The 19,084-nt window shown below is 44.1% G+C and overlaps 1 protein-coding gene across 5 annotated transcripts in view; it reads right to left on the bottom strand.

Annotated features, from left to right (window-relative positions):
- CLYBL (citramalyl-CoA lyase) overlaps positions 1–19,084 on the bottom strand; it is a 224,912-nt gene that overhangs the window by 90,094 nt on the left and 115,734 nt on the right. For all 5 annotated transcript variants that reach the window (XM_059685033.1, XM_059685034.1, XM_059685032.1 and 2 more), the window contains exon 2: positions 6,207–6,393. In XM_059685033.1, coding sequence (XP_059541016.1) covers positions 6,207–6,393 — 187 coding nt within the window. The remainder of the gene's footprint in view (positions 1–6,206; positions 6,394–19,084) is intronic.

The raw sequence follows: 19,084 nt of genomic DNA, 5'->3' as shown, positions 1-19,084 counted from the left end.
AGGATCTCTAGCCAGGATCTCCAGCCAAGTTCTGGTCAGGATCTCCAGTGAAGTTCTGGTCTGGATCTCCAGCGAAGTTCTGGTTAGGATCTCCAGCCAGGTTCTGTGTCCATGTTCTCTTGCTAGGTTCTCCAGGTTCTCCAGCTAGGTTCTGTAGCCATGTTCCCTCGCTAGGTTCTCCAGCCAGGTTCTGTCCAGGTTCTCCAGCCAGGTTCAGTCACCAGGTTCTAGTCAGGTTCTCTTGCCAATTTCTGTAGTCAGGTTCAGTCCAGGATCTTTTGCCATGTTCTCTCGCTAGGTTCTGTCTCTAGGTTCTGAGGCCAGTTTCTGTCCAGGATCTTTTGCCATGTTCTCTCCAGCGAAGTTCTTCTGTCTCTAGAGAACGTTCTGTGTAGGTTCTGTGCCTAGGCTCTGTCTCTCTTGGTTCTGTCTTCTAAGTCCTGTCTTCTAAGTTCTGTCTCTTTCTGTCTTGTTACATCTGTATTTATACCAGTTGATTCAATCCTATCAATCTCTATTACAAAGGTTAGGGCGTTTCTTATCTCCAGTCCAGGGAGTAAAGATTATGTAGCTTAAGCATGATTGTTCGTAGTTAAAGTGATTAATTACCCGCCTGGCACTTAGTTGAGGGGTTTTATTCCCTCCCTAACTTCAGGGGAAAATCCCTACCTGGGGAAACAACCTTTCTCAGAGACCTTGGTTAAAACACATAGTGCCAAGAAGGTGAGCAAACATATTAAGAACAGTATGCCATATATGCCAGGTCCCTTGAAACAGCAAGCATGGACCGGCTCCCGGCAAGAGTTGGAAGGGGTTGACCTCAGCGAACGTACCTCAATCAGATTAAGGACGTTTTTAGCAAAGGCCGGCTTAGGAGTACCCTAATTAAGTTAATAACCATGTACCTACCTATATAGTTTAAGTTTAAAAAATTTGGCTCTCAAAAGAAATTTCAATTGTTGTACTGTTGATATTTGGCTCTGTTGACTAATGAGTTTGCCAACCACTGGTCTGGGACCACTCTTGGCCCACAAACTCTGACATGACCACACCACTGCAGGGTCAGAATGAAATGGGAGTGGGAATTTAGAAACTGCCATAGCAAGTGGCATTGCTATGACACTCAAGCTGCATTTAATTCTCTAGCAGTTCTTTTTTTTGGGGGGGGGGGGGATTGCAAAAGTGTAATTCGACAATAGACTGGAAATGCTTTAAAAATAAAGCAAAGTAACAACAACAAATAAAAATAACCAAACTAGTTCTTCACCACAGAGAGTTTGTGAAGCATGCTTATGCATCTCATGGCTCAACCAAGAGATCAAAATGGAAATTTAAAAATACTTAGAATCAAATGATAATAAAAAGTATGCATCTTTATAGACCTATCTTGTGAGTTTACAATTGTTTACTATTTTTCCTGTCTCACCACCTGCCTTTGACCCCTCCAGGCTAGGGGCCATGCAGCCATCTTTGTTACCCTCCTGCTTGCCATGATGCCTGGCTGAGTAAGTACTCGATACTTATTTAAATATTGAGTGTTTACATTTACATATTTAAACTTAAATATTGAATACTTAAGTAAATAAATAAAAATAGCAGCCCTGGAATCCTGCTTCTAGTTACTCCATTTCTGCCGTGTTGGCCTCCCCCAAGTGTCATGGAGATTCACCAGGAATCCGTGATTACTTGGCTTATTTTCACTGTGTCCCAGCAAGCAAGGGCTTAGACAGGCCTCATCTCCTCGTGCATTTAACAACGAGGAGGAGGAGATAAGCGGGAAGTGGGGACAGCCTTCTCATCACCCATGCTTGGGAAGGTGAGTGGTAGTGTCTTCCTGGACATGAAGGGGCTGCTTAAACACAAATTGGATTAGCAGACCAGGATTAGAGCCCGCTGGAAGGTATTATATACTTAGAAACTGCTCTGAAAACTCCTATTGTTTTCATTACAAGCCACAGAGTCAGTCAAATGAAATACTGGGTTAGTCTATTAATAAAATGAGATACAGCCCTGGCCTAGTAGCTCGGTTAGAGCATTGTCTCAATGTGCCAAGGTTGTGTGTTCCATCCCTGATAAAGCAAGGTTGTGGGTTTGACCCCCAGTCAGGACACATACAAGAAGCAACCAATGAGTGCAAAAATAAGTGGAGCAACATACTGATGTTTTTCTCTCTCTTGCTCTCTCTCTCTAAAAATCAATAAATAAAATTAAAAAAATAAAATGAGATATCAAATGAAGTGACTATGTTTTAATAATACCAAGAAAGTTGAACTAGGCAATAATAGTTCAGTTTAGCAAAACTATATGTATAACTAGATCATCTGAAATGACAGGTTTAACATGTGTTTCATAAGAAATAAGAACACTGAAAGTGGTCTATATTCTATCTCCTCCATCTGGCCAGTGCGGCTCAGTTGGTTGAGTGTTGCCTGGTACACTGAAAAGTCGCCAGTTCCATTATTGGTCAGGGCACACGCCCGGCATTTCGGGTTTGGTCCCTAGTTGGAGTGTGTGCTGGAGGCAACCGATCAATGTTTCCCTCTCCCTCCCCCACCTTCCTCTTTCTCTAAAATCAATAAAAAATATTTTAAAAAATAATATTTAAACAAGAAAGATGATTAAGAGGTGACTTCAAGACAGAAAAAATAATGTGAGATATGTGAGAAGTGTCAGACTTATCTAGACATTTCAAATGAATTGAAATCCCAGGTCTAAATGAATTATAGTCCCAGGACGCTGAAAGACTTTGCAAATATGAACACGGAATTCCTGTCATAATCTTTAAAAACCAAGGAACACCCAAAGATGACAAAAAAGAAAGAGCTTTCCAAGAAAGGGGAAAAAGGTTATTTATGGAATATGCCGACAGATAAACTCGAGGCTGATTATTGGTAAAAATTCTAGGAGATACAATTCTGCCACTTACTGGCACTATGACCTTGGGCATATTTCAAAACTTTTCTGTAAAGATTCAATGAAATAAAATATAAAGCATTTAATATACACAGAAAACACTCAGTAAATGGTACCTATTACCAGTTTTGTGTCTCTACATTTCAAAAAGAAGGTGGCAACAACTAGGTACTGACGTGGGTTTTTCAAGGTCGAGTCTCATTTAGCTAACCTCATTTTTCTGGCGACACAAAGGTGTATGGGGAGAAAGTATTCATAAAAGGTGTGTAGGGAAGGTCTTCATTTTGAAATGACACTAGATAAAAATCTCTTACAATATCCTTGTGAAAAGACTGAATTTTAGGAGAGTTGTGTTGACCTCTCCATGCCTCAGTTTCCTTATCTGTTGAAGGAATATACTACGACCTCACTGGGTTGTTATGCAAAAAGCCCTTAGAACAGTGCCCGGCATTTAGTCAGCACTATGTAGATGCTTGGTAAATAAACTGGGACAGAATTTCCTAGTGGCATGTTTGTGCAGGACCTGGCTCCAACCTCTTCAACGTTTTCATCAGAAAGTTGCTAAAATTTCATACAGTATACTGGTCAAATACTCAGATAATATAAATGTTGGATGATGAAATAAAAATCCACAAAGAACTTAACAATATTTCAGGCTAGGGCTATGAAATGAAATACATGAGATAAAATTAAATCCTGGATAGAGATTTTAAGAAAAAAAAAATTTTTTTTTACAAGTATTAGTCTGGTTTGGCAGAATTTTCTGTGGATAAGAAAGGGAAATTTAGTTGATTAAAAGCTCAGCGTGCAGCCCTAGACGGTTTAGCTCAGTGGATAGAGCGTCAGCTTGTGGACTGAAGGGTCCCAGGTTCGATTCTGGTCAAGGGCACATACCCGGGTTGCAGGCTCGATCCCCAGTGTGGGGCGTGCAGGAGGCAGCCGATCAATGATTCTCTTTCATCATTGATTTTCCTATCTCTCCCTCTCCCTTCCTCTCTGAAATCAATAAAAATATATTTTTTTTTAAAAAGAACTTCTTTTAAAAAAAGCTCAGCGTGCATAAAACAGTGTGTCTATTAGTTAATGTGAAGTTTAAGTGTATTAGGAGAACCGGAGTGTCCTGATGAAGACACAGATGGCAGGATGGCAGGCACAGCGTGTCTATCATAAACTCTTTTCTCCCCTTCCTCTCCTAGGTTCCAGGTACAAGAATGAGCTCTGGCCCTAGCTGGTTTGGCTCAGTGGATAGAGTGTCGGCCTGCGGACTGAAGGGTCCCAGGTTCGATTCCGGTCAAGGGCACATACCCGGGTTGAAGGCTCAATCCCCAGTGTGGGGCATGCAGGAGGCAGCCAGTCAATGATTCTCTCTCATCATCGATGTTTCTCTCTCTCTCCCTTCCTCTCTAAAATCAATAAAAAAAATGTATAAAAAAAAGAATGAGTTCTGGGTACAAGAATGAGCTTAGGAACACAGATGGACAGAAAAGAAATGAGAGGCCATAACAAATCCTATTTCCAACTCATCTGGATGGCAGGACACATCCTCAGGTGGGTATGGGAAGATGGCCTCAAGACATGTGAAGAGATGTCATTAGAAGTTTATGAGGGCACTGAATGCCTCACTGTGCTGTATGCCAAATAAATTCCCCTCTAATCATGATTACTGCAGGATTTATCTAATCTATTTCCTATAGGAAATCAAGCTACTCAGAGGCATTTTATCACATTTTTTTTCTCCTAATAATCCCTGTCCCTGACAAAGAAGATTTTGTTATCCCACAGTATAGATAAGAAATTGAGGCAAAGAAGTAAAGTGAATTGCCCTGGGCCACAAAGAACTGGAATTACAGTTTAGTATCTCATCTTAGTGTGCACACATGAGTTTTGGAAGGGAGCATGCTGGAGTCACATTATGTCCTTCGAGAAAAGGCCGATTTACCTTAATCTCTGGCAGAAAGAAGATTAATTGTATTTTCCTCAGTGCATGTCAGAGACCTTGAGTAGACACTTCACTAGTAAATTCCACATGCTTATTCGAAGCCTTTCCCAAATACTTGGAAAGCCTTGGATTGACCATTAGGAAGATGCTAGAAATTAAGTTTCTTAAAAAATTAAAGCAAATATTTGTTTGCTAGAATCTCTAAGAAAAGCAATCAATCAAGAAAGTTGTATAGTACAGCCATGCTATTCACCTAAGGCAAGAAACTATCCCAATAGGCACATATTGAGATGGTCAGCTCCTCTGCCCCCGGGCCCACAACCCATTCCCAGCTCAACCTCACTGTCTAGGCCAGTGATGGCGAACCTCTGACACGTGAACTCATTTTTTTGGTTGATTTTTCTTTGTTAAATGGTATTTAAATATATAAAATAAATATCAAAAATGTAAATCTTTGTTTTACTATGGTTGCAAATATCAAAAAATTTCTATATGTGACACGGCACCAGAGTTAAGTTAGGGTTTTTCAAAATGCTGACACGCCGAGCTCAAAAGGTTTGCCATCACTGGTCTAGGGATTAGATAAAAGTCAAGTGAAAGCATGCTTTTACCAAAGAAAGTCCAATGCAAACAGTAGTTATTGTTCTAATGATTTACATATCTCATCTAATTATTGAAAAAAATCCATGTTCAGTATAAAAACCTGGAAAATGAAGTTAAGCAAACCAAAACGAGTTAAAAGCCCCCACAATGCCACCATCCAGCAAGAATCTTTTGTACCTGTTTACAATTGGATGTTTTCTAAGGCTCATTTCTCTGGTCAGGCCATGTGGAAATCAGCCAAAAGCTGCAACCCTAAGTTCTATGCACAGTTTCCCTTTAATTAAGTAGAGAAAATGGTGACTTATCTGTAGAAACTCTCTTTTATTTTCTTGGCACTTTTCCCATAAGAGATAAGACCACTACTTAATATACCTGGCAGTAAAAAAATAAATAAATGAAATAAATTCCCAATTGCTTCTTACTGGCCTGAAAAATTTATGCTACATTTCTAAGAACAAGTCACTTATCCAAACTAGCAAATATCAGGGGCAAAAAGGATTGTGACTATTTCTTTTTACACACACATAGCTACATGTCCTGAAGGACATAATTCTTCCTTTCTCCTGGAGAAAAGAGACACACACACATTCAGAACCCATACAAGGGCTGAGTCAAGGATAGATTAGTCATCAGCAAAAGGGGAGAGCAGTCGAATCTTTCCAAATAAGCAAGCCAATGATCCCAGGAAAGTACCACATTTCAATCCATTTGTTTTTCCCATCCTTAGCAAAAAAAAAAACTACGCCATTACCTTTTTGTTCATGGCCACACCATCCTCACAGTCGAGCACTGCACAATCTACATTCAGGGACGGAATCTTCTTTATTTTCTTTTCATCATTTCCAGGTACATAGAGCACTGCCCTCCGGGGAATGTACTTGTGATTGGATGAGGAACTATAGCCAAGCCTGGGCACATCGGCCGCCAGAGGAGCTTTCCTGCCGGAGACATGATTGGGATTAGTCCAGAATAGAGTTTATTTACAAATTTTTGTAAAACCTCACTTTAACTCAAAATTAAAATAGAAAACATGGATACCCTGTTTTAATTATGGCAGGACACAATCACACATAACAAGTAGGAAAACAATAATAACAGAAATAACCAAGAAACAAAATGTCATTTGGGCTGAGGTTTATATAACATCGTTTAGTGGCACAATTTTCTGAGAAAAGGAGAGTGCACTTATTTCTTCTTGGAAAAACACTTCCAGTATTAGTATGCTGTCCAGATATCCGTGGAGAAAAAGACATATTTATATCCAAAAGTTCCTAAATAACAACACTATCTACAATTATATGAAAATAAAAAAATAGAATATAAACTATGTAAGCCTGAGTCTTTTCCAATAGACAAATAAATGATTCAAGTTCAATTTTAACAACAAAGGATAGTTGGCCACTTCTTGAGTAGAAAGGACAGTTAATGAGAAAAGACCATTACTAGCTTTGTAATTGCGGGCAATTTAATTACTGGAAACTTCAGAGTCTTCCTTTATAAAAATACTCATTTTGCAGGATGTGAAGAGGATTAAGAAAGAGGAACTAATGCACATGAAGCACTTAGCGAGAGCCTGGCAGATATTAGCTCCTTGATGTGTGGTGGGCGTAGTAAGAGTAGTAGCAGCTGCTGTGTTCTTAATGGAGAAACTCTAGCTGTCAGTAGCCCCCGCCTGCTCCTAGACACTGCGCTCTCCTTCCTTTTCCTACTGTGCTCAGTCTGGCCTCCTGAGGAAATAAGAGGAGTTGGCCAGAAGCTCCGATGGCTCACCGTAGCCCTTACCCCTCACACTCCCCTGGTCCATGGCTTGATCCTGGGAAAACCAAGTTTTTAGGCCATAATCAACACTAATAAAAGAGAAAAATGGTAATTGGCGTACGAGCTACCCTTTTCATTGGCTAATCAGGGCTATATGCAAATTAACTGACAACTAAGATTGGCAGTTAACTGACAACAAGATGGCGGTTAATTTGCATATGTAGGCACAATGCAGGGAGGCGAAAGGGAAAGCAGGAAGAAGCCCCCTGCCACTGACAGTGATCGGAAACCCAGGGGGGAGCTAAGAGCTGGGGGGCAGGGCAAAGGCGGCCCTGGGGCCGCCTTTGCCCTGCCCCCCAGCCATGATCAGAGAATCAGGCGCCTTTTCCGCCCTGGCCAGTGAGAGCAGGAAGTAGGGGTGGAGCCAGCGATGGGAGCTGGGCACGGTCGAAGCTGGCAGTCCCAGGAGCTAGGGGCCCCTTGCCTGGGCCTAAAGCGAAGCCCACGATCGTGGGGCCGCTGCAGCTGCGGGTCCCCGCTGCCCGGGCCGGACGCCTAGGCCAGAGGCGTCAGGCCTGGGCAAGGGGCCGATCCTGCGATATGAGGGTGATGGGGGTCAACGCCTGAGGGCTCCCAGTATGTGAGAGGGGGCAGGCTGGGCTGAGGGACACTCCCCCCCACATACACCCAGTGCACGAATTTCGTGCACCGGGCCCCTAGTACTATATAATAAAAGTCTAATATGCAAATCGACTGACCGGAGGAACAACTGGTGGAACAACCGGTGGAATGACCGGTTGCTATAATGTGCGCTGACCACCAGGGGGCAGACGCTCAATACAGGAGCTGCCCCCTGGTGGTCAGTGCATCCCACAGGGGGAGCACTGCTCAGCCAGAAACCAAGTTCACAGCTGGCAAGCATAGCAGTGGTGACGGGAGCCTCTCTTGCCTCCATGGCAGCGGCAGCACTAAGGAGCAGCAAGCAGAGCGGTAAGGAATAGCGAGCAGGTGGGCGGTAAGGAGCAAGGGTCCCGGACTGTGAGAGGGTGCAGGCCGAGCTGAGGGACACCCCCCCACCCCTCGCAGTACACAAATTTTGTACACCAGGCCTCTAGTATATGATAAAGGAAGGTGAAATCAGCTTTCAGAATCAGGATAGGACCAGTTACATAATTTGAAGTGCCCAGTGTAAAATCAAAATGTGGAGCCCCTTGCTCAAAATCTATTAGGAATTTCAAGATGGTGATAGAAGAACATCAAACTAAGCACCGGACTCTTCTAAGCCCAGTCACACACAGGAAGCCGGCCTTGCCCACACAGACAGAGCTGATGCCATGAAGACTCCAGGTAGGGAGAGGGTAAAGCCCCAGCGAACTGGTAATGCCCTGTTTACGCTCTTGGGTAACCAACCCCATCCTATCCAAAACCAGGTCAGCTTGACTATTCACCAAAGCTCTATTTGGTAGTTACCCTAAGTTAATGCCATCAACTACTTGAATTGGTTGTAACATTTTGCCATGATTAGTGTGCCTTCTGATGATGTGTCTCAAGAAAAACCCTATCTCTCTAAGGCCTACCGATTCTGTGTAGGCCCCACATTTCTCCTTGCTGCCAAGCCTCATAAACTCTGAAATTCGAGTCTGTGTCTTCTTTTTCAACAAATAAGCATTGTGTTATAAGAGGTTCAGTGAGATATAGATGGATTTTTAAAGTGTACATGTTTTAGAAGACATTTTAATTAATATAAAATATTGGTCTGCTAATTGAAGAATGCCTGAAATACCTGTCATCATTTTGCACTGATTGAAAATATCTGGTTTATCTTTCTAAAAAGGGAGGAAATAGAATGATTTAGCAGCAACAATCACATTTCACTTATCATTCACACTGGAAAGCAGAATTTTCAATATACATTTCCTTAAAAATAGCAAAAATGCTATTAAAAGAAATGAAAGTTTTATTTCCAGGAAATGCTTGGTGCAAAGTCACTTCTCATCAGGATCTGTGGTAACCACATGTGTAACAAGTGCTGGGGAGCACACGAGACTTGGCTGGAAAGTTTGTAAGGAGAACATTCTGAGAAAAGGGAAGTATGTGGAAGGCCACCTGCCCTGTTCATCAGAATTCCGACTTAGGGGAGACAGGGGTGTGTCAAAGGCGGCACCCCTAATTATTCCCTGACCTTTCCAAGTCTGTGCATGTGTAGACCCCCGGGTGTTTACTGGAATCCTTATGCTTAATCTTTTGGGTGTCCTGGCTTAAAGGACATTACAAACACATGTGTCCTCCCAATATTACTTACCCTACTGATTGTATCTAAAAGATAAACCTTACTAGTATCTCAAACTGCTATTACAATAAATGGCTAATGAGGCAGGCAATCGAGGCTGCTTGGTCCCTTGAGCCAGGCAACCCCTTAGCCCTCTCTTTCACAGTGAAACTGCGTCGGAGTAATCTGTTCATCAGTTGTTCAGGGGCTGCTGGTCAGCTCCAGCAAACAACCAAAGTGAGGATCAGAGCAGCTGTAGTCTAAAGAGGGTCCTTCTTCATCTTTCCTTTCCACATGTCTGATAGCTTGAATGCCCAGATATCTCTGTCCCAGCTGTATCTGACCTTCACGTCGAGAACACTGAGATTTCCTCCATGTGAAATAGCTGCTCAGCACCATTTTGGATCCAGTCACTATGATCTCCAAACTCACTGAATCTCAGATCCTGGGCACCCAGACATGGCTGACAGATCATCTCTGGTATGACAAGTCAGACCACTGTCACATGCTAAGCACTAGAGCAAATAATTCCCAGGACATTTATATAATGTAAAAATTTTAAAACAGATGACCATTAAAACAAATATTCTGCCACTGTTAAAAATGTTTCTGGTTTAAGAACAGCCCTAGTTAGTTTAGCTCAGTGGATGGAGCATTGGCTGAAGGGTCCTGGGTTTGATTCCCGTCAAGGGCATATGCCTGGGTTGTGGGCTCAGTCCCTGGTGGGGGGGGAGGGGCGTGCAGGAGGCAGCCGATCAGTGATTCTCTCATCATTGATGTTTCTGTATCTGTCTCCTTCCCCCTTCCTCTCTGAAATCAATAAAAATATATTTTAAAAGATTAAAAACAACAACAAAAATACAACAACAACAACAAAATGTTTCTGGTTTCCCAAAGTCTTCTGAAATCATAAACATGTTTTGCTCATCTCTTCCCCTGCTAAAACCTGTCAACAACTCCCCATTACCTACCCGATTAAGTTCAGTCTCAGTTGATATTCCTTTCCTCAGTTTATATCCCACTATTCCCATGAAGTAACTATCCACCCAAGGAAAATAAGGTGTGATGTCTCCACAATATGACATGTTCATTGTTTCCAATGTACCTTTGCTTCTGATGGAAAAGTTTTCCCTCTCAGTTTATTTGAACCTTATGGATCCTTCAAGCTCAGTTCAAGGTCCCCATGATCGCTAAGCCTTTCCTGACCATTCATCTTTAAACTCTCTTATCTTTAAACTCACTTGTCATAACCAAAGCAGAACCAGCAAAGGATTGGTTCTGCTATAAAGACTGAAGTTAATCAAGGTAGCACAAGCTTTCCGGAGAGCCAACTGATGACACCAATGAACAGACTTTAAAAAAGAGAGATTTTAAAAGGTTCCGCTCCTTGGCACAGTAATTTCAAATAATGTGACATAATTTCTTTTGTGAATTGCTATAGACTGAATGTTTGTTCCCCCCCCCACCCCCAATTCATATGTTGAAACCTAATCCCCAATGGGAATGGTATTAGGATATGGGGCCTTTGGGAGGTGATTAAGTCATGAGGGTGAAGCCCTCATAAGTGGGATTAGGGCCCTTCTAGAGGAGACCACAGATTGTTTCCTTGCCCCTTACACCATGGGAAGACATAGCAAAAAGGTCTCAAATGGCAGCATAATGTAGTGGAAAGTGTTTGGATGAATTATATGACATTGCTGATGGCTAACACTTTCTGACCTGCAAAAAATGGTAACTTTATACAGTTCAACCCAATAGTGTGATTGGCAGTCAGAAGATGGGAGGAGAAGCAAGCCACTCTCAGTGTCAATGTCCTCTTCAGTGAGAAGCAACAAAACAGCTACCTCATACAGGGGAGAGCTCAGCACAGCAGTAAAGCAGCATGCACACGTAGTTGCTATGATTATCTGACACCTGTCACCCATGCCCAATGCTAGTCAGTATAGCCCTGCATCAGGAATCCTGTCTCCAGCACCTTAACAAGATCATAAGCTCTCTGAGGGAAGGGTGGTCTTACATCTTCCCCACACTGCTCAGCACAGGGTTCCGCATATGAGAGGCATACAATTCCTGTCACCTTGCTACCTAACCAAAACCAGCTCTCCCCAGAAGTGGGTGCATATGACTGATCTGCAACCACACTGTCCTTATTCTTCTTGTCCAACAGTCAAATTTTAATGGTGATTACAGGTAGAAGGCAATCTTTATTCCCTCTCTCCTTTGCCATCATGGAACCTTTAACCCAACCCCGTGGCCTGTTGCTTCTTCTCCTATATTTATCCCCTCCTTGCCTACAGTTTATATCCCATTTAGGATCTCACTAACCTTTACCTAGATGACTACGGAAGCCTCTTTTTTATCCTCACTGCCTCCACTTTGTTATTACATATGTTCATTCATTCATTCATTCAGTTAGTCATCCATTCATTCAGTGAGCACTTACTCAATAAGCATCCACTGAGCGACCTGCACTAGCACATGTGGCAGGTTCCTTTGTACAAATTAGGAAAAGGTGCCCCCTTGTGCCTTCCAGCAGGTAGCATGCTGCTCCTGAGGCAGCATGCTTTGGTGAGTGGAGGTGAGCTGAAACTCAGCCCCTACTCATGTCCCTTTGTAGGTGCCCCAATCAGGGCACACCCCACACAACTGTACACAGTGGCCCTGACCCACACTGTGCTGAGCACCGTGGGGAAGCAGCACAAAAGAAACAGGACATGCCCAGAAGGTCCAGGGAGGAACATGCAAAAGATGGCCTGCAAGCCAGGTCAGGAAGGCTAAAGACCATACACGATGAAGCGTGAGGGGAAAAGAGACCAAAGGCGGCGAAACTGGAATAATAACAAGAAAGGTGTAGAGAGGGTCAGGCTTCAGGTTCTGTTGCAGACTCTGAGGTCCAGGAGGGGCTGTCACAGGGCAACCCCTCCTCCACGTGCTGCTGGTGAGCCTTCTCCTTCCCCCACGCCCGGCTGCATTAAAATCTGTTCCCTACTTGAGTGTGTTCAGCTCTGACTACTGTGTATGAACACAAGGGCAGTAGGCGACAAGATCTAACTTATTTTTTGTTATCTTACATATTTTGAGTCAACATGTAAATGTATTCAAACAATATGCAAAACAGGAGCTTAAGATGAGTTGAAAAAAATCTGGTCACCTTATGGTGAGTTCTCTCCACAGAGGGGGCCTTTTTTAGACAAGACATCCCTCAGCAGGCCCAGGAGGTTCTTCTGGCTGGAGGGGCGGGCCCCTTCTTCCTCTCTCTGATGCCACTTATTAACCATTTATGTAACTAGAGGCAGAGCTCGTCCTCAGTGCTGCAGGGGCTCCCTACCTGGGAATCTACATAACCATCACCTGGGGAGCTTTTAAACACTGGGGTTCAATTCTGGACCCCGCCCAATGCAATCAAATTCCATCCACTCGTAAGAGGGCCCAGGCTCTGTGCTTATGTTTTGTTTGTTTTGAAGCTCTCTAGGTCCTTGCCACTCAAGAGAGGTGCCGCTGCAGACCAGTAGCATCACTGGTCTCTTATCTGTTCTCCTGTGAGCATCCCCCATCTCTCACAGGAGCAGTTCCTCTCCCGTGAGTGCCTGTCAGAAATGCAGAATCTGAGGCCCCGCCCCAGCCCCACTGAATCAGAATCTGCACATTAACAACTCCCCAGGGGATGCTTAACACATGAAAGTTTGAGAAACTCTAATTTGGGGGCAAACTGCAATCACTTGGGGAGTTTTCTAATATGCTGGCCCGAAAGCCCCCACCTGAGGAAGTGTGATGGCATTAGTCAGGGGCGAGGCCGAGGCTCCAGGACTTCTAAAATCCCCCTGCCGATTCTAAAATCCCCCTGCTGATTCTGATGCGTAGCCAAGTTGGAGGACCACCTTAGATGATTCCAGTGTGGAGCCACTGCCCTAATGCAGGAAAGTCTGCTCCCACAAAAAGACTCTGAAGTGAGTCATGTGCTACCCATATTATACACACAGAAGGCTGTGACAGTAGTAAGATCATAACTGAAAAATGCAGCAAACCTGAAAAATATCCATGTATAAAGAAAAGTCTTTCTGATGAAAAAAATTAACACTCAAACTACTAACAATATTAGAAATAGCAGTAATAAGCAACTATGCTAGTGTCCATTTGAGCATCTACAACTTAGATGTGACTTCTACACTCAAGTTAGCGGTTTATTTACTTAGCTGAGAGGTAGTACAGGGGTCTCTACTTTGGCTGCACATTACAATCACTGGGGGAACTGAGAAAAGGAAAACAACCCAGGCCACACCCAAACCAATTAAACCTGAGCCTTGCGGTGATCCCAGGCGTTGGTGTTTCTCTAAAGCTCCAGGGATGAGAAGCTCCGACCAGGGTCTGCAAGTACAGTAAGTGTTTTATTAATCCTAGACAGGACTTGGGGGGGGGGGTCATTAACAGTTGCTGAATGTAATCCTACCAGATTTAAGCAGGGGAGTTGGGTGCTAATCAGCGACTGGGGAAAGATATTTAAGAGGAGCGGTAGTTTCCTCACTTGGAAATCATGGTGTTCTGTTTCCCTCACCCATTGAATCAGTAGCCATCACTGCAAAGATTTTGGGTAGTAAACACCAAGAAGTCCATGCTGAGCTTAGAATCTCAAACTAGATTTTTATATCAATTCCACAGTGAGATCATAAACGTGCCTTTTTAACAGAGAAGGAAGTCTCATTTCCAACAGTTTGATGGCCTTAACGGAGAGCTCCCAGGAGCAAAGTGAGCAAGGTGGGGGACTAGAAGTAAAGGAAGTCTCTGCCATGGTCAGGGCCCAGGCCCTTCGGAAGTTGAGAGAAGCTCTGAGGGGGACAGTGGGTGTGATGAGACTGGGGGAGGATTCTGTCAGGCCCATTCCCATCCCAGGAACCTGCAGGTAGCAAAGGTGGCTAGAGAGGTGACAAAAACCCAAGGTAAGCTGAAAGCAAAAAAACCAACTGTGCCAACTTCCCATTTCAAACGTGGGAAGGAAACGTCATGGGGCAGTGGAGGAGAGTAGACACAGCAACACAACGGGCTAGAGCAGGCGGTTCCTACTCCCCCAGGATGTGTGAGAAATCTGGAAGTTTCTGCTGACCCTTTGCCTGTGCTGCAGGAGTGAGACGCCATATCAGAGGATGCAGGTGGACAGCCAGGACGGGGGCACTGAGAGTCTCCATCCTAAGCAACACCTGTGAGAGTAGGGCCTCCAGCAAAGCCTGCAGGCAAACCTTGTGCATCAACTACACTCAGGGGACACTCAGGGACAGACCACATGAGTCCAACAACCATTAGAATTGCGCCAGAGAACAGAGGCCAAGGGCCATGAGAGGTGACTTACTCTTCATCAGAGTAGGAAGAGAAGGCTGCCAGAAGGCATTACATAGGCTCCCCTGGACCCCTGCCACCCAGAAAGAAGTCCTGAAGCTGAATATTGACCGTGTTTATGAGAAAGAAACTCTAGCCCGGCTGTCGGGGTTCAGTGGTTGAGCGTTGACCTATGAACCAAGAGTTCAGGGTTCGATTCCCAGTCAGGGCACATGCCCGGGTTAAGAGTTCAGCTCCCAGTGTGGGAAGTGCAGGAGACAGCCAATCAATGATTCTCTCTCATCACTGATGTTTCTATCTCTCTCTCCCTTTCCCTTCCTCTCTGAAACCAATAAAAAAATTTTATTTTAAAGAAAGAAACTCTAAACCAGAAGAAACAGTCATTTGAATAGTCAAACTTGTAGGAATAATGCTGTCATGAACACTGATGTACAAATATCTGTTTGAGTCTCTTCTTTCAATGCCTTAGATATATCCCCAGAAGTGGAATTGGTAATTCTATTTGATTGATTATATGGTAACTCTATATTAAATTTCTGAAGAACCATCATACTGCTTTCCACAGTGGCCAGATCATTTTACATTTCTACCCAAAGTGTATTATTATAAAACACATTATGCTGCATTCAAGTTCAGTTATGACGAAATTGATGTTTTGGGACCAGAAAAAAGAATAATTTCTTATGTGACCTTGACCTTTAGAAATTGCCTCCACAAATTCTAATAAATTTTGATAAATTCTCATTTGTCTACAAACATAAGAAAACATATACAGCATCATTTTAAAATATACATCAATACATTTCCATTTAAGATACCATACAGAAATGATATGGCCCTTTAAATTATTTTAAGATTGCCTCTAAGATCGGATAAAGGTTGAATGTAAAACTTTTTTACAAAAATTTTTGTACAGATCCACAGCTGTGTGACAGATTCCTGGCAGGCTCCTCTACTGGGTCTGTCTTTTCAATCCTTTGAGGGGGTTGGAGGAACGTAGCCTCTTCTAAGGTTATATAGTGGGGGAAACTGAGTTCTGAGCTTGCAGGACAATCTGATGTTTATGGAAGACCCTGTGCAACTGGAGTGAAGAATAGAGCCCATTCACTGGTCCTGCCCTCTCCCTTCCCCCCTCCCCCCACTCCGCCCCGACACAGTAAACTTCACCTACAAATTTCAACCATGCTATGACTATTAATAACTCAGTATTCATGCCAGCATCTAGAATAATTGAGGCTTACTTATGTTCTCACTTTACTAAGTTCCCAAGTGCCCAGAGAGATTCCTTCCCTATTTCAAAAAAACTGTTTCTGTTACTATGGCAACAGTGCACAGAGAAATGGGGAGCTTTCCTTCAGCATGAGGGCAAAACAAGGCGACTTGTCCTCTCATTGGCAGAACAGGGCCCTCCGGGGATTAACATGTGGCACAAATGCAAATAAGCGTGCATCCCACTTCAGGAAAGCCAAAAAGATCTTCTCAGGGCAAACTCTCTCAGGAAGCAATTACATCACACCTTAACCAAGTGCTCTCTTTTGTACTGAAATGAAGAAATCGTCTTTAGTGTCTAGAGTGGACACACACAGAACTGCAGTTGTGGTCCACTGTGGGTTTGCTGCAATGGAAGGACCCAGGCACAGGATGGGGTAACCCACAACCGTGGCCAGCCTTTCGGCCACTGTGGGGTGCCAGGTACATGGAGGTGCATTGGCGAGGGAATTCCAGGAAAAGGGGTGGGTGTCATCTAAGGGACAGATTTGGCAGGAGTAGAGAAAAAAGCAGATTGGTAAAGTTTGTTTCTCACTGTTTCAGCGCAGATCTCTGCCTCCTCAGACATTCAGAACACCCGGGACAAAGCCAGTGACCCCAGTGAAGAGAGGTCTTCCTTCACACAGAGTGTGAAAGCAAGCAAACACACACCTTGTCAAAATTTAAAGTCACTCATTATGCTCAGTGAGATAAGCCAGGCGCAAAGGACAAATACTGTATGAGTCCACCTACAGGAGGTACCTAGAGCAGTCAGTTTCAAAAGACAAGAATTTCAAGAGAACAGGGTGGGGGAATAGGGAGGTATTATTTAATGGGGACAGTTTCCGTTTGGGAAGATGAAAGTTCTTGAGATGGTGGTGAAAGTTGCACAACAATGAAAATGTACTTAATGCCACTGAACGGTACACTTTAAAACAGTTAAAATGGGCCCCCGCCTGTTTGGCTCAGTGGATGGAGCATTGGCCTGCGGTCTTGGGTTCGATTCTGGTCAAGGGCACATACCTCAGTTGTAGGCGGGAGGCACCCAGTCCATGTGTCTCCCACACCAATGTTCCCCTCTTTCTGTCTCTCCTCCTCCCTTCCACTCTCTCTAAAAATCAATGGTGAGGATTAACAACAACAATAAAACAACACAGTTACAATGATAAATTGTGTATCATGTATATTTTACTACAATGAAAAAAATTAAAATTATGAAATCACTTTCCCTTGTCATATCCATGCTGGGTATTGATCAAATTCAGTATCAATCAGCAGCCAATTAATACTGAATTTACCACAAGCTGACCCTTGCTCGGTAAGGGCCATGGGTGTGTAAACATGGACAGAAAGCTATGCGACCACCAGACCCTCACTGCCACCCAGGATTCAGTCCACTTGGTATGGCCACAGAAGTCTAGTTCTCCAGGTAGGCACACAGCGTGTGAGTGGGGTATATCCCAGGAACAGGGAAACCCTCATACAACTGTGTGACCATTAATGGATCCCAGAAAAGAAGGCAAGTTTTCCATGAAAATAGAAGTCCACATTTAGACATTTTTTAAAGAACAGTTTATTGATTTTTAAAGAGAAAGGAAGAGAGAGAGAGAGAGAGAGAGAGAGAGAGAGAGAGAACAAACATCAATGTGATTGGCCACCTCCTGCATGCTCCCCCCCCCAATGGGGGACAGAGCCCACACCCTGGGCAAGTGCTCCAACCATGAATCAAACTGGCAACTTTGTGGTGCACAGGATGTCACTGAGCCACACCAGCCAGAGCTAGACTTTATTAATAAATGTGGCGGTGTCACCAATCAGGGTCACTCCACCCTTTGGCACCTGGGTGTCTGGTAGCTTCTCTGACAGCAAACACTTCCTTCTCTGAAAGGAAGATGAAGGGAAGGGAAGAGTTCTCCACGAGCTAAGACTACAGCAGCCCAGCAGATAATAAGGAGGGGAGGGGGGGAAGGGGGCATCTGAGAGGCGGTGAGGGAGAGAGAGAGAATGAGGAAAAGGAAAGGAGGGAGGGGAAAGGGATGGGTCCTGGAGGTAAAGTTGGGGTGGATAAGAAAGTGGGAGGGAAGAGAGGAAGATGGAGGCGAGGGCAAAGAAGGGAGAAAAGGAAGGGAGGGGGAGAGGAGCTTTGTTTTTCCGAAGAGCTAAAAAGAAAGCCCCCTGTTTAGTGTTGAAGAGAGGATAACAATGGAGCATGTGCCTGTTGGTGGGTATAAGCCGTAATCCCACTTTCTCACTCCACTTTTGGTGAGAGAAGGAGGAGCAGAGGGTTTATCTAAACGGAACACTGGAGGGGTTTCCCCTTGGCGTGACACTGAGGTCAAGAGGGAAAGCGGCCCTCCGTCACTGAACACGGGGAGGCACACAATGCGATTAGCATCTCTTCTGTTTCCGGCTGCTGCAACCCTGGCCCTCTGGAAACACAAAGGAGTCCAGGGATGTTGTTCATTAATAGTTAACTGTTGAAGCCGCTGAGAAATTGGTCCAGGAATGACGCGCAAGACCCTCTACCCAGAGAGATTTGATAGATGGATTTCCAACTGCAGTCCCAGTGTCGGGGACTTCGAGAGAGAGCACCTGTCAAGCACAGAGCGTGGCGCTTTCATACATTGTAACTAAAACCTAAAGAACATGCCCTCCGACTTCCCTTTGCCTCTGTAGAGAGGATTTGGGTGTTTTTGTTGTTGTTTTGTTTTGTTTGTTTTTTTGTTAATCCTCACCCAATGATATTTTTCCATTGATTTTTTTAGGGAGAATGGAAGAGAAGGAAGGACCGAGAGAAACATTGATGTGAGAGAAACACCTAGATTGGTTGTCTCCTGCACAAGCCCCGACCAGGGCCTGAGCCGGGAGGAGCCTGCACCCAAGTTATGTGCCCTTGACCGGAATCAAACCCGTGACCCTCTGGTCCACAGACAGATGCTCTATCGATTGAGCCAAATCGTCTAGGCCTGATTTGGCATTTTTGTTTGGAGGTTCTAGCAGGGGAGCGCAGCTACTCGTATACCCTT

This window comes from Myotis daubentonii, chromosome 2 (assembly GCF_963259705.1).
Source record: "Myotis daubentonii chromosome 2, mMyoDau2.1, whole genome shotgun sequence".
NCBI classification, from domain to species: domain Eukaryota; kingdom Metazoa; phylum Chordata; class Mammalia; order Chiroptera; family Vespertilionidae; genus Myotis; species Myotis daubentonii.
This window is presented reverse-complemented; position numbering and strand designations above follow the sequence as displayed.